This window comes from Myotis daubentonii, chromosome 2 (assembly GCF_963259705.1).
Source record: "Myotis daubentonii chromosome 2, mMyoDau2.1, whole genome shotgun sequence".
Lineage (NCBI taxonomy): Eukaryota > Metazoa > Chordata > Mammalia > Chiroptera > Vespertilionidae > Myotis > Myotis daubentonii.
In genome coordinates, this window is record NC_081841.1 from 57,880,636 (window position 1) to 57,894,924 (window position 14,289).

A 14,289-nucleotide genomic window follows, 5' to 3' on the forward strand; every position below is an offset into this window, starting at 1 on the left:
AGAAAATAGGCATCCACGTGCTCCCTTCATAGGTTTATTATGGCGTCCCTAAAACTTCCCCTCCTATCTTCTGTGGCATGGAAGCCTCTTTGATGCTTTGCACCATTCTTCCATCCTGGAACTTCCCAGTGACATTACTCCTGCCACATGGGTTCTTTTGGAATTGTTGACTCAAACCTAGAGTTGTCTGGAAAATGTGGTTCATTTGTTGATCTCTGTAGTGTGCTTTGAAGGCTCTCTGGTGGTATTCACACTGGTTCTGGCCTCATTACTGAAATTAATAACACATGACCCTAGTTTTCTGTTGGATAATGGGGTTTTCCTGGACAGCTGTACGGCAGATTTTGGCATTCTTGTGCCAGAAACAGGAATCACAGTGGTCCAGTGATCTAGAGAGCTCACCCAACAGTGCCTCTGTACTTCCTTCATCCTGAGACATTTCTCCCAGCAGTACATCAGATGATCACTAGAATGGGCAAAACCATAATACTGAACAGAACTCGCATTTGCTCATATAGGTATCTTTATTTGAAAAGTTAAAAGCTCTGGCACATACAGATCTGGGCATTTGGATTTTGGCTTTGGGATATACATGTAATTAACTTCAATGATTTGTGGGTAAATCGGTTTTGGAAATACTGATCTTAAAATTGGAGACAAACTTAGGTTTCTGCCTAAACACTTTAAACTTAGTTGCTGTTTTTTTGTTGTATGACTTTTGGCTTCTCCAGATTCATGTAGTTTTTAGTGCTTTCCGCCGAGGCTTTAGCCAGAAGGCCACAAAAATTAAAAAGTGAGTATATAACAACTAAGGAATGCAGGGATGAGAAAAATGGAGAACATGCTGTGATTTGCAGACCCTGTTTTATCTAAATGAAGTAGCTGAATGTTAGGCAACGATAGGTAGATACATTCTTTCCTGATATTGGCACTACCTGCTCTCTTCTGTGCTCTTGCAGGATGTCTATGCTTGCTTGATTTAGAAAAGCCCCTTTTCTTTCTTCATTTGGAGCTGTCTCCAGCCAGGCAGAGCAGCAAATTGCCCTCTTGTGATGCCAAACACAGAAACAAAGTCCTGTTCAGAGAGGTAATTCTAAGAAAGAAAAGAAAGTTTCCGGTTAAAAGGAAGCATGGCACCTATCAGTGCCAACAGTTTGGGAGAGTGGGGCTAAGAGGGATAGGACCTTGAAGGGGAAGGAGACTGGATTTTAGAAATTCAGTAATAGACATAAATTATTCACTGGAGAGTTCTTCAGGTTGTAGAGTCCCATCTTGGCCTGTGGAAGAACTGATTAGTTCACTTCTCTCACGGAGTCACCTGGCACCAGTTTCTTGCCAGAGGGACAAGAAATGGGTTATATATTATGTATGATTTCTAGACATTAGGTTTTGGCTACATAGAGAACTAAATGGAGCAATAGTTTTCTTTGCTTTATGCCCATATCTCATTTTTATCCAGACATTTTGAAAAAATTGAGAGAGAGAGGAGGGGAGAGAGAGAGAGAGGCAGACGTCGATTTGTTATTCCACTTATTTATGCATTGGTTGATTCTTGTATGTGCCCTGACTGGGGATTGAACCCAAAATCTTGGTGTATGGGGATGATGCTCTAGCCAACTGAACCACCATGCCAGGGCCCAGACATTTTCAAATACAACATCAGGTGGATCTTGTTGAGAGCATAAAATTTTCCTAACATTTATTTGTTGATGTTTAATGAGTATGTCCTATCCAAGTAACATTATTAATATATGACCTGTGCTTTTAAGAAAGCTGTCGTCTAGTACTCAGGAGTTGGTTAGATAAGATGTCGTGGAAAATCTAGAGACTCTCCCCAAATCAAATCCTTCAAGGGAGAGAGTAATTCATTCCACGTGAGTATGTTAATTCATTTAACCAGAACTAAAGAAGTGCCTACTATTTGTCGGGTACTGTTTTAGGTGGTGAAAAGCTGAGAATGTGATGGTGAACAAGACAGATAAGGCCCTTGCTCTTAAGGATACTACTAGAGGGGGAGACAGACAATACACAGTATAAAGGGACTGGAGGGGTGAGGGAAGCAGTGTTAGGTGGGGTAGTCAGGGATGGCCTTCTTGGGGATGTGATATTGGAGCTGAGACCTAAATAATGAGGCGTTGACTGACTTTTTTTCTGGCAGGAGCAATAGCAAGTGTAGAGGCTCAAAGGCTGGAATGAACATGTGAGAAGAAAAGCAGCTACTGGCTGAAGGGGGCTAAGTGAAGAGGGTAGTGGTGATGGGATTAAATCAGAGGGGAGCCCTGGCCGGTTTGGCTCAGTGGGTAGAGCGTCAGCCTGTGGACTCAAGGGTCCCGGGTTCGATTCCGGTCAAGGGCATGTGCCTTGGTTGCGGGCATACCCCACTGGGGGGTGTGCAGGGGGCAGCTGATCGATGTTTCTCTCTCAATGATGTTTCTAGCTCTCTGTCCCTCTCCCTTCCTCTTTGTGGGAAATCAATAAATATATTTTAAAAAAAATCAGAGGGGAGCAGGGGGCAGATTGGGAAGGACTTTGGTTTCTTTTGTATGTGCAGTAGGAAGCCATTCAAGTGCTTTAAGTAGAACAGTGTCATTTGTTTCAATAGCTCATTGGTTGTTAGGTGGGGAACAGATTGTAGAAATGGTGTAGGGACCAGTTGGGGACTGTTGTAGTAGGCCATGATGGCTGGACCAGACTGGCAGCAGAGAGGTGGAGAGCATGGACAGAGGCTAGCTGATGGATTGATATGGGAGGTGAGAAAAGCATATCAAAGAAGAGCCCTGGAGCCCTAACCAGTTTGGCCCTCGGACTGAAGTGTCCCAAGTTCGATTCAGGTCAAGGGCATTTTTTAGCTCTGATCGGTCTACGTGCCCATTGATGTAACTCTCTCACATTGATGTTTCTCTCTGTGTCTCTTCCCCTCCCTTTCACTCTCTAAAAATCAATGGAAACATATCCTCTGGTGAGGATTAACCCCCCCCACCCCCCCCCAAAAAAAATAAAAGAAAGAAAATAAAAGAAAGAGCCCGGTAGGGCGGCAGGCGGCTGGCAGCAAGCAATGGAGTCAGTGGGGATGAATAGTTACTTATTAGTGTCAGTTGTTTGGTGGTGGTGGCTGCGGTGACCAAGAAGGGGACGGGATGGCTGGTAATGTGTGCCCTTCTGGGAGAGCAAGAGTGAGAGGACGCGAGAGAACGAGGGAGTGGGGGAGAGAGAGAGAGAGAAACATTAATTGGTTGCCCCCAGTGCACATCCCCACAGGATCAAACCCATAACCTAGTTATGTGCCCTGACTGGGAATTTAACCCCCCACCTTTTGGTGTACAGGATGGTGCTCTAACCAGATGAGCCACACCAGCCAGCTATTTGCCTAAACTGGAACTTAAGCTGCAGCCATTTCTTTGTGGATGTGTCTAAAAATCTAAGGACATCTTATGATGTAATTTGTTACAGAAGGCATAGGATACTGAGTCATCAAAGACAAAGTTGGAGGAACTATGACAACCAAGAATAGCCTAAGGAGCCCTAACCGGTTTGGCTCAGTGGATAGAGCATCAGCCTGCGGACTGAAGGGTCCCAGGTTCGATTCCGGTCAAGGGCCTATACCTTGGTTGCGAGCACATCCCCAGTAGGGAGTGTGCAGGAGGCAGCTGATCGATGTTTCTCTCTCATTGATGTTTCTAACTCTCTATCCTTCTCCCCTCCTCTCTGTAAAAAATCAATAAAATATATATATAAAAAAAAAGAAGAATAGCCTAAGGCCATGGTTAGCAAACTGCAGCTCGCAAGCCACATGCATGCGGCTCTTTGGCTCCTTGAGTGTGGCTCTTCCTAAGCCTTAGGAGTACCCTAATTAAGTTAATAACAATGTACCTACCTATATAGTTTAAGTTTAAAAAATTTGGCTCTCAAAAGAAATTTTAGTTGTACTGTTGATATCTGGCTCTGTTGACTAATAATGAGTTTGCCGACCACTGGCCTAAGGAAACAATACTGCTCAATGTAACAGGATGTCCTGGATAAGATCCTGAAACAAAATGGACAATGGAGAAAAACTGAGGGTATCTGAATAAAGTATATTCTTTGGTTAATAATAATAAAATAAAAGAAAGAAAGAAAGAGCCCTGGGTTTTTGAGATACTGGTAGCTCAAATGTCTGAGTGCTTACAGTGTTCCAGAAGTGTCCTAGGCCGTGTATGGAGACAGGCACTTTACTCCTGGAGAGCTGCACTTGCATCAGACACAGCTCCTTCAGCGACTCACCTCCTTTTTGGCAGGGTCCACATCCTCAGGCAATTCTTGATTCTGATTTTTCAGTAGAACTTCTATAGGGTAATATTTTATCTCAGAATTCAGGGAGAAGGTTGTATTCCTCATGTCCTAGGTAAAATAGATGAAAATGGAGACATGGTAAAAAAACTGTTCAGGTTTGTGCAATCGAAGGTCTGTGTGTATAATATTAAAATTTTGGTTTATACCACTTCACTCTTTGTAATTAGCTTTTAGAACAGTTGTCCCCAAACCTGGCTGCATGTCAGAATCGTCAGGGAATCCAAAATATTCAGACTTTGGGGTCCTTGGGAAAGCTGATTGAATAAATATAAGGTAAATCCTGTGTAGCCAGTTTGGCATCAGTGCTGTGCTTAAATCTCATTAAATATTGTGATCGCATCCCTTCTCTTGGCACTTAACTTAGGCTCTGCATTTCCAGGCTTTAAGTGACTTCAGTTGAAGTCATACTTTCCTTAAATACATTTTAAAGATGCGACATCACTGTTAGCTTTGGAATCTTGAGTTTGTAGAGCACAGAGGACATAGTTGCCAGTTGGTTCGGACAGCTAGTGCTGTCCGACTCATCCTGATGTTAAATTGCTGTTGAATTCCTGGCAGAGGCTCCACTTCTTTTAGCCATTAAAATAGGAGTAATGATCTGAATTTCTGTGGATTCCACTGTCAGGAACTGATAAACATATCATTTGGGTTAGAAACTTACTACTTCTGAGAAATGCTGTCAATAAATTTAATCTGTCCTGAATGACAGAGAGAGTTGAATACTAAAATTAGTTTTTGTTGCTTTTTAAAAACAGCAAGTCTGTTCTAAATTCTGGAAGGTGGTAAACTGAGGAACTTGGCTCTGAGACCTGCTTTTCTATTCATTAAAACAGTCTTCATATCAGAACAGATGACTTGAGTGATACTGAGAGGACATGACAGGGTGTCACCCTGTGACATCTGGATCACTTGTGTTTCCCTTTGGTTCTGGTTGCCTGTGTGACTTGCTCCTCCAAGAACTCACAGCAGTGATTCTCGTGATGGCAGCAGTGTCTCCCAGCTCTTCTTTTAACTGTTCATAGGATTTCCCAGCCTGTAAGGAAGAGATAGAAAACATAGGATGAAGTGCTGCATATAAGGATGGCCATCTCAGGCCTAATCTGAACCCTTGAGAAAAGCAAAAATGCCAGAGAATCCCAGGACATTTCAGGGATGAGCAAAAATGAAAATCCCTCTGGGCCCATGCAGGATTGGAAGGTATGAAACATATGCATTCTTTGCTGGTGGTCCCTCAATCCTCCGTATAAGACCTAAGACAGCAGTTGACTAGGAGTCAGAAAATCTGGTTAATTGTGTCTTCAGACAAATAATCTGTCCTCTAAGCTTCCCATCTGTAACATGGGAAACTATGTTTACAGTGGCTGTCAGGAAGGTTGTAAAGCTAAAAAACAGGTGTGTGGGTATACTTTCTAAACATTATTACTTCTACATGCTGCTTATTCCTGAAATAAGCTGTGAATTCTCTAACTGGACTTCGTGCTGTGGAGGGTGGGAAAGAGAAGTAAAAAGCAGGGGACAGGGAGTAAGGGAAATGTGGACTTGGGTTTACTCAGCCCTTGAGTACCCCACTGTCCCACTGAGCTGTTAATGCTGAGCTCCCTGACATTAAGAACGCCTCCCCGTTCTCTGTCCTTACACTCCAAATGTGAGAGTCCCAGGCCAAGAACCAGCCTGTGAAGATGGGAAGCTCGAACCCCTGCTTGATGATCAGGATCGGTGTGTCAGTGTCTCGGCCACTAGGGTGAGTGTGCAGGTACTCCTGGGCTGTAGCCAGAGCGCTCTCCTTCTCTATGGCATTGGCCTCAGCCCCAATCCACAAGAACACCTGTTATGGTAGAGATTGAATATTAGTTAATGTGCTCATAACAAGTTCCGTGTACTAGATCCTAAACACTGCCCTCTCTTACCCCCTCAGCTATTCACAGCCTCAGCAGAGAGCTTTTCTCAGAATCAATTGATTTGTGATTTTAATTGCCGTGTGTATCTCCCATATGTACATCTCCAGACCTGAGCTCTTTCTCTGAACTTCAAGTTCCTGAATCCAACTTCTTGCAAAACACCTCCTCTTGGTTGTCTTCAAGCACCTCAAATATAACACCCCAAAATGTAGCTCTTTTCTAAACTTTGGTCTGTGTCCCCATTCTTAGTGAATGGTGTCCACCCAGTCATTTTTAAGGCCATAACCTGGGATTCATCCTAAATGGCCCATATCCAGTGAGTTACTCAGGTCAGCCAGTTTACCTTCTCTGGATTTATCAAATCTGTCACCATCTCTGCATCTCTACTCCATTGCTCCTATGTGGGCCCACGCAGCAGCACTTAACTCTAACAATAGACTACTGAATGGCCTCCCAGCGTAGTCTTCTTTTGTTCTCACCCCCATCCCTCCTCTCCTACACTTGCTGGAATGCTCTTCTTAAAGTGCAGTCCGACCTTGCCGCTCACCTGCTTAAATTTCAGTAGCTTTCCAGGATAAATCTCAAACTTTTTCACATAGTAGGTAAGGTCCATACCTACTTCCTTAGCTGCATCTCCAGGGTGCTCTTTAGCTCTGTCTTATGTTCCGATAATATTTTTCTTCCGTGGTTTCATGTGTGCTAGAATACTTCGTGCCTTGCTTTTACCTGTGCTATTTCCTTTGCCCGGAATGCCCTCTTTACCCGATTAATGCCTATTTATCCTTGGAGATTCAGTCGGGAGCCGTCTCCTCCAGGACGTCAGCTCTGAGCTGCTAAACTGTGTGAGTGCCCCTAATCTGTGCTCCCGTGGCACCTTTTATGCACCTCCATCATAGTAAAATGATGCTCCTACGTCCCCACCCCCATCAGCCTGTGAAGTCCCAGAGCAGGATAGCACTCCTCACCTCGGTGACATCGCACCTCGCTCCTAGAACAGGAGGTGCTGAGCCTGTTTGCTGAACCAAACTGAAGAAAATGGGATGTCAGGGGAGGTTGCCTTGGAGATACCCCTTTGTTCCTCAAAGGCCCATATCTGGGTGTGGAACCTGCTGCTATTGATCCTGAGAGAAAGAAGTGCCTGATGACAGATAGGATGGCCTGATTTTTCCTAGAGCAAGGTGGGAGAGTTCCCAGGATGGTGAGTTTTAAACAACATTCTGTTCTTTTCAGCTCTGGTAAAAAGCAGGCTCTGTTATTGGTCACCACTAACAGTTGTTTGATTGACTTGGGGATGGTCCAGGGTTACTCTGGGTTTATTCTGGCAGGGGAGTTACTACATAAAAATAGCCCAAACTGTGAGGATCTCTGTCTTTTGTTCCAAGCACTCTGGCTGTGTCTTACCTGGTCCCAGGTATCCAGGAGCATCACATCACTTGGGTTCAGGTCATCCTGGGTGAATTCTGTGATCTCAGTGACAATGAACCGGCCAGTCTTATTGGAACATTCAAAGAGACGGGGCTGGACATCCAGGACTTCCTGCTGTAGTCTGCAATACAGTCCATTTGGAGGAACTGAGCTTAGAAATCATGTGCGGTTCACAAGCCTGGGAGGCAGGGGGAGCCACGAGGAGGGGATGCTGTGGTCCCGTACCTTTTGTGACTGGCATAGGGAGTTTTCCCTCCCAACAGGTCCCAGAACTCCGGGGTCTCCTGACCCTCGGCCACAGTGTCCTCGGTGCCATTACAGAGAATCCCGGCCAGCTCCTTAGCCATTGCCCGCTCATCCCCACTAGACCCCTGAGAGTGGGGTGAGGAGAACACAGATGTTAGTTGCACATGAGCACATTGATGTAGAAAAAAAGCTTCTGAGACTAATAGCTTAGTGTAGCTAGGATCAGCAACCAAGCCATAGTACTTTGGGACAGGGGAATAGGTTTGTTCTAGTGCTGGGAAGGGGCTCTGGTGGGGGGAGGAAAACACTATGGTGTCAAAGAACAAAACTGGACTCTGAAACCACATGGATGTTGACAAGAGTCACCTTTGTTTGGGTTTCAGTTGGAATTTTACCACCTACTTTTAATATTTTTTTAAGAGAAAAATTTAAACTTATTTTTAAAATTACATCCACAAAAATTCACTCTTTTTGGCATATGGTTTTATGAGTCTTGACAAATGCATTGACTCGAGTTACCACCACAACAAAGAATCAGAACATTTGCCTTGCCCCAGCAAAAGATTCGCCCACACTATCCCTTTGTATCCAACTCTTCCCATCCTTAACCTCTGGCAACCAGTTCTGCTCTCCATCACACTAGTTTTGCCTTTTCCAGAGGTCAGAAATGGAATCACACACCATGTAGCCTTTGAGTCTGGCTGCTTTCACTTAGTCTCATCCTTGTAGTTGTGGGTATTTGACACTCACTCTTTGTGTTGCTGAGTAGTATTCCATTGCACGGATGTGATACTGTTTATCCATTCTCCAGTGGAGATGCTTTCAGTTTCCAGTGATTGTGAATAAAGGCGCTATGTGCTATAAACATTTGTATATGGGTCTTCGTGTGAAGACTGTTTTATTTCACATGGTTTAAATGCCCAGAAGTGGGATTGTTGGATTGTATAAGTGTATGTTTTATAAGAAACGTCCTCATCTGCACTTGATATTCTCAATTTTTTTAGTCATTCTAATAAGTGTGTATCTCATTGGGTTTTCACTTGCATTTCCATAATGACTAATGATGTTGAGCATCTTTTCCTGTTCAATTCTCTTTTGTAAAACAACTTAGTTCTTTTTAATGCAGATGCAGTCTGAATGGACAAAAATCACATTTTTCGTGTTATTGTTCAGTGGTAATGCCTGTCTTATTGTAATCCACCAAACTGGTGTGCAAAGATCGTGTTATTTTGAAGTTTATGGAGTGTCTCTGGGTATGGGCAGGACGGTCATTGACTTTCTAATTGGAGGCCTAATTGTGGGAATGTTGGCAGTCCCTTTGAAGACCCTTTAGGAAAAAGGTTCATCTTTCTGTGAACTCTTCCAGCTCTGCTGACAGGAGGGTCGGCACAGGGCTGGTATGACCACTGAGCCCAGCCATCCTACCTTGCCGTACCACAGGTAGTGCTCTGCCTGCGTCCGCAGCAGAAAGACGTCATTGGAGTTCAGGGAGGAGGCGAAGGCCGGCACCTCCACTGCTTTGGTGTTAGATTTGTCATTTCCTTGAATTTGGAAGAGCCTTACTGGAGGGTCGGGCTCGGCATTTCCCTTCCTGGAAGTCCCACCCTAGAGAGGAGAAAAGCAGAGTCTGGATTTGAGGTGCACCATGGGAGAGAGCACTGGGCTAGCTGTTGAGGAGAACATGGATGTATTTGACACCATATTTGCCTCTGAGGAGCATGTAGGCTAACTGGTACCAGTAATGTTAGCTTTCATCCTGAGACCTCTGTTATATGGAGGCTTTGTGGCTGGTGCCTTACCTACATCATTTTATTGATCCTCCAAATAACTCTGTGAAGGTATCATCCCATAGTACAGATGGGGAAACTGAGGCTTAGAAACCTGGCTAATAAATGGCAAGACTAGGACTTGACCACAGACTTGTGTATGTCAGGCACGTGCCATTATACATTTTTGGTAGTGCTTCAGCCAGGGCTTCATGGACGAAGTAGGACTTGAATCTGAAGGACATTCGGTGGGAAAGGTTGATAGGGAGTGTGATATGGCACATGTGCGGCCCAGTGAGGAGACCCACCTGACGAGTGGAGCGTGTAGGTTAGGGAGTGAGGGTAGCACACCTACACGGGTAATCTGGGTCAGATTATGAAAGACCTTGAGCATGAATTAGGCAGTGGTTTGGACTTGAAGACCTAGGCAGTTGGGATTCACTTCAGTGTCTTGGAGAGATTAACCCCTCCTTGTCCATGTCTGCCCCAAGGCCTGCTCCCCACCCCTCTCCTCTACGTTAGCTCCTCCTTGTTAGTGTGGAGCATTCTGGCTCATGGTGTAACTTTATCTGAGGGCTCTCACCTCAAAGATAACCAGCTTTCCTTTGAAGATGGCCATGAAGTGGCGTGGCTCCTTCCCCATGATAACCCGGACCTGCACAGGGGCCCCATCAAACTTCCGATCCACCTCCACCGCCTGGAATGCCGAGGCTGCCAGCTCGTCCTGTGAGGCGTGGCGGCCCTGCAGCGGTGACGGGAGAAATGGCTGCTGCTGCCCTTGCCCCAGCCTAGTGGCCGGAGGAAGCACCGGCTCTGAAAGCTGAGAGCCTGCCCAGGCCTACCTGCCAGATGTACAAGATGTAATGTGGCTTCGCGTAAACCTCGAATGTGTAGAGAACCAGATAGCAGTCTCCCCCATAGAAGAAGCCGTGCCACTGATGCTCCACGGGGACCAGCTCCAGGTTTTCAATTCTCCAGACCTGGGCACAGAAGGAGACAGTTCCCCAGAGATGGGGTCCTATTTGAAGAGACAGCTGGCTGAGGGGAACGGGCGGTGCTTAGCAGAGAATCCTCAGGAAAGGCACTAACATCTGCCACTCAAAGTCCCCTGCCCCCTCTGGGGCTGCTTCCCCAGTGGCGAGGCCTTATCACATTTGCATGATTTGAATCTGGAGGAGAACTGGATTGTCCCTGGTCAGGCACCTCCTGTCAGCCGAGGTGATTTGAATAGTCCTGCCAGGTGAGTTATTGATAGCTCACTAGGGTATATGCCTTTCACTTCCCTGAAGAATTGTGGGAAAACTGCAGACTCAGACACCTTGGAGAGAATACTCCTAGGCACCGGAGATGAAAAGGAAAGCAAAGCAGACAAAACCACCTGCCCCCTCCTCTACAGCAGAATAGCCTGGAGGGCCAGAGCTGCCCACCCGCACTGAGATGGGAATCGTTAGGCTTACCTCGATTTTTCCATTGCCGTCGTCCACCATTCTTTCCTGGGCAGCTACCTCTGGTTTGGAGTGCAGCAGAGTCACATCAAATTTATCCTGGAAAACTTTAGCTGCAGAGAAGGGGTTGGGAGAAGCCGAGTGAGTGAAGATCATCCATGCCTTCTTCCTACAGTCTCAGCAGGAAGACAGGCTGAGGCGACCTTACCGATTTTACCAATGCCGAACGTTTTCCCCAGGCCCACGGTCTGCTCCTTCCCCGACCACTTCTGGAACAGCTGCTTGAACATGGCTGACTCAGCACCATCGTTGACGGTCTCCACATTGGTGCTGCTGGGGTAGCCCTTCATCTTGATGAAGTTCTGTAGGTACCCCGCCACCCCCCGAAAAGCAGGTCAGTCAGGGAATGCACCGAGTCCTTTGCTGACCGGTCATTCACCCCTTTGAAGCCAGTTGGTAGGATTGCTCCCTTATTCCCTTCTGGGAGTCAGAGTCAAATTCTAACTCATTTCTGTCTAGGACAAATGTACCTCACTCAAGGAAAGTACTGAATGGAACATTTATCATCTGTTTATTGGCCTATCGTGATGATGATTCTTATTTTCTGTTCTTTGAACACTCATGTAGAATACTGACTTTGTCTCACATTCATTTGCCCATTTATTGCTCTGTGAGTGCGTACTGCTTGGTTCATCTGCGGGGTCTGCACAATATCATACGCTCCTTGAGGACAGGGCCATTACCCTTGATACGTGCTATCTGTCCCCTTCAATAGTAACAACCACCTTTTATTGACCCAGTGTGTACCAGGTACTGTTCTGAATGCCTTAACAGATGTTATTTAATCCCCACAACAACTCCAGGGGATGGCATTGAACCTAGATTTGAATCCCAGTTTGCCTGACTTCGAAGTCCATGTATGTAACTGCAGTGTGCTTTGCTCAGGGCCTGGTGTGGCTCTCTGAGCACAGCTGAAGTGTTACTGACAGAATTTTTTGGACAATGCTGTGCATCTGTAGCTCCTACCAGGGCCTTAGACATGGCCATCTGCTTCTCAGCCTTTGTGGCTCCTCTTCCTTTCCACACGTAGATCTTGGTTCCGCTGTGGTCCAGGATGTAGCAGTCCTGAAGCAGTCAGGGACAAAGGTGGTTACACTTTCCCAGGGCCTGCCCTGAGGCCAGGTCTGGCCACCCCACTCAAGCTCTGCTTACATCATGGTTCAGTAGGTCCTGGACCAGCGGCCTCGTCGCTACCTCTCTGACCACCAGCTGCCCAGCTGAGTCTGAGACACTGGAGAAAGGGAGAGGTTAGCCTGTGCCTTCTCTTCTGCAAAGCATCTTATAGTCGTTAGGTATTTTCCTGGCTTTGTTTTAATGTGGAGTTTCTGGGGAGAGTTTGACTTCCTGTGACAGGCATGCCGTGAATGCAGACAGGAATGTGAGGGACTCAGTTCTCTAGTGGAGACTTGTGCATCTCTCTCCAAACATCCCGTCACATCCCTGCGCAGGCATAGATCAGAGTAAAGGAACAGTTTCCCCAAGAGACCAGGAAGAGTTGCTGACAAGGACAGATGGTAGCTGCCTCCTTGAATCGGAACAGCAAGCTCTTTCTAGAAGCTGCATGGGAAAAAGACTAAAAGAAAGCCAGACTCCTGCACCCAAAATGAGGAGCCAAGCAGAAGTATCCCCTAGTCTTCCAGGGGACACCCTCCCCCTGCCCCAGCTTCCAACCAGCAGCCAGGTTTAGCTACTCACTGATATAACATGATATTTGATTTCTGCTGCTGATCTATGATCTCATCTGGGACTGCAGGCTTGATAATAGAGCGTCGGCCGAGGGTGTCCTGAAGGACCTTCATCAGCTCTGGGCTTGCTGCCTCCGTGTCTCCCTCGATCACTCCTATTTCAGCACGGCCCCCTCGCTCCCTGTCCCGAATATCCTTTGCCAGAAGCATAGCCTGTCAAGGAAACCCATGGAAGCACTCAGCTTCTCTGCCCCTCCCCCCACCTCCGCCCAATGGCTTTGGGAGGAGCAGCCTAGGTCTCAGACAGGAGTTACTCTGACGCTGAGGAGCCCAGGGGTGAGTCACAGACTCACACACATGGTCTCTTTCTAAAACAGACTCTACTCCAAGGCAGGGGTCCGCCTTGAATCTCAGGGAAGAGCCAGCAAGGAAGGAAGAAGGAAAAGGCACCTGAGAGAGCCAGGCTCTATGAGCGGGCCTGAGGGGGAGGAGAGCAGGAAGACCGGAAAGAGCTGTACCTTCAGACGCTCCCCGCTGTTGCTCTCTGGACCATTCCATTGGATGATGACCTTCCCAAGGTCCAGCAAGAAGACATCACCTCGGTTAAAACTGTCCCAGCTCATTTCCACCTGGAGGTAGACATTATTCAAGAGGAATCCTTGGGCACCAGGTAGAGAGGCCCTGGGCCCAGAAAGAGTGGGAGGACTTACCTCCGTGGCCCTGATGTTTCTCTTCCCCTTCACGTGTAACAGCCGCTCCACGTCATAGGTGTTGGTCTCCACATGCTTCATCCCAGAGGCCACACCCCCCCTCTTGTAGCTAAGGGAACAGCCATTAAGTTATTGATTGGGCACCTGCTGTGTGTTAGGTACCGGGGAGACAGTGGTGAATTACACAGATGCGGTTTCTGCCCATGTGGGTGACAACAGTAAATAAGCAAAGTAAGCCTATATGGTAGTAATCGCTGCCACAGAAGTAGACACAGCGACAGACTTTTTGACCGAGTGGTGAGGCAGTCTTCTCAGAGGGTGTAACAGTCCAGCTGAGAATTAAAGGAATAGGAACCAACAACAAGGAACTAGTGTTCAAAACAGGGAACATTGGTACTGAAGACCCCATAGCATGAACGAGCTTGTTTTGTGCCGGGAACTGTGAATATCAGTGTGTGGCAGGGAGAGGGGCACAAGCTGGGCAGCAGCAGAAGCATCGATGGCACCATGGCCTGAGGACCAACTCCCTCCTGGAATCAGTTCTCCTGCCCCGGCACCCACCCAACCAGCCTCCATACCAGGTTCCTGGTGACAGTGTGTTGCCCTGTGCCCAGCAGGTCCTCAGTGGGAACTGCCAATCTGCACGAAGCTGACCTTGGACCAGCCTCAGAATTCTTGAGCTCATTGGAATTTCTTGTTGTTTTAATCTTGAGTGCAAAGTTTTG

General features: G+C 46.8%; 1 protein-coding gene across 4 annotated transcripts in view; it reads right to left on the minus strand.

The window, feature by feature from the left end:
• The window catches only part of AVIL (advillin), a 28,558-nt gene that overhangs the window by 8,259 nt on the left and 6,010 nt on the right, over positions 1–14,289 (minus strand). Inside the window, exons 4-19 of one of the 4 annotated variants that reach the window (XM_059683414.1) lie at positions 13,565–13,673; positions 13,373–13,483; positions 12,865–13,067; positions 12,322–12,400; positions 12,136–12,234; positions 11,318–11,471; positions 11,122–11,222; positions 10,507–10,644; positions 10,248–10,406; positions 9,324–9,503; positions 7,878–8,023; positions 7,629–7,773; positions 5,966–6,154; positions 5,294–5,362; positions 4,261–4,377; positions 506–1,093 (exon numbers count right to left, since the gene is read on the minus strand). In XM_059683414.1, coding sequence (XP_059539397.1) covers positions 980–1,093; positions 4,261–4,377; positions 5,294–5,362; positions 5,966–6,154; positions 7,629–7,773; positions 7,878–8,023; positions 9,324–9,503; positions 10,248–10,406; positions 10,507–10,644; positions 11,122–11,222; positions 11,318–11,471; positions 12,136–12,234; positions 12,322–12,400; positions 12,865–13,067; positions 13,373–13,483; positions 13,565–13,673 — 2,113 coding nt within the window. In that variant the 3' untranslated portion in view covers positions 506–979. Of the gene's footprint in view, positions 1–505; positions 1,094–4,260; positions 4,378–5,293; positions 5,363–5,965; positions 6,155–7,628; positions 7,774–7,877; positions 8,024–9,323; positions 9,504–10,247; positions 10,407–10,506; positions 10,645–11,121; positions 11,223–11,317; positions 11,472–12,135; positions 12,235–12,321; positions 12,401–12,864; positions 13,068–13,372; positions 13,674–14,289 lie in introns of those variants that run through there. The other 3 variants (XM_059683413.1, XM_059683412.1, XM_059683411.1) reach the window with 3 other exon arrangements.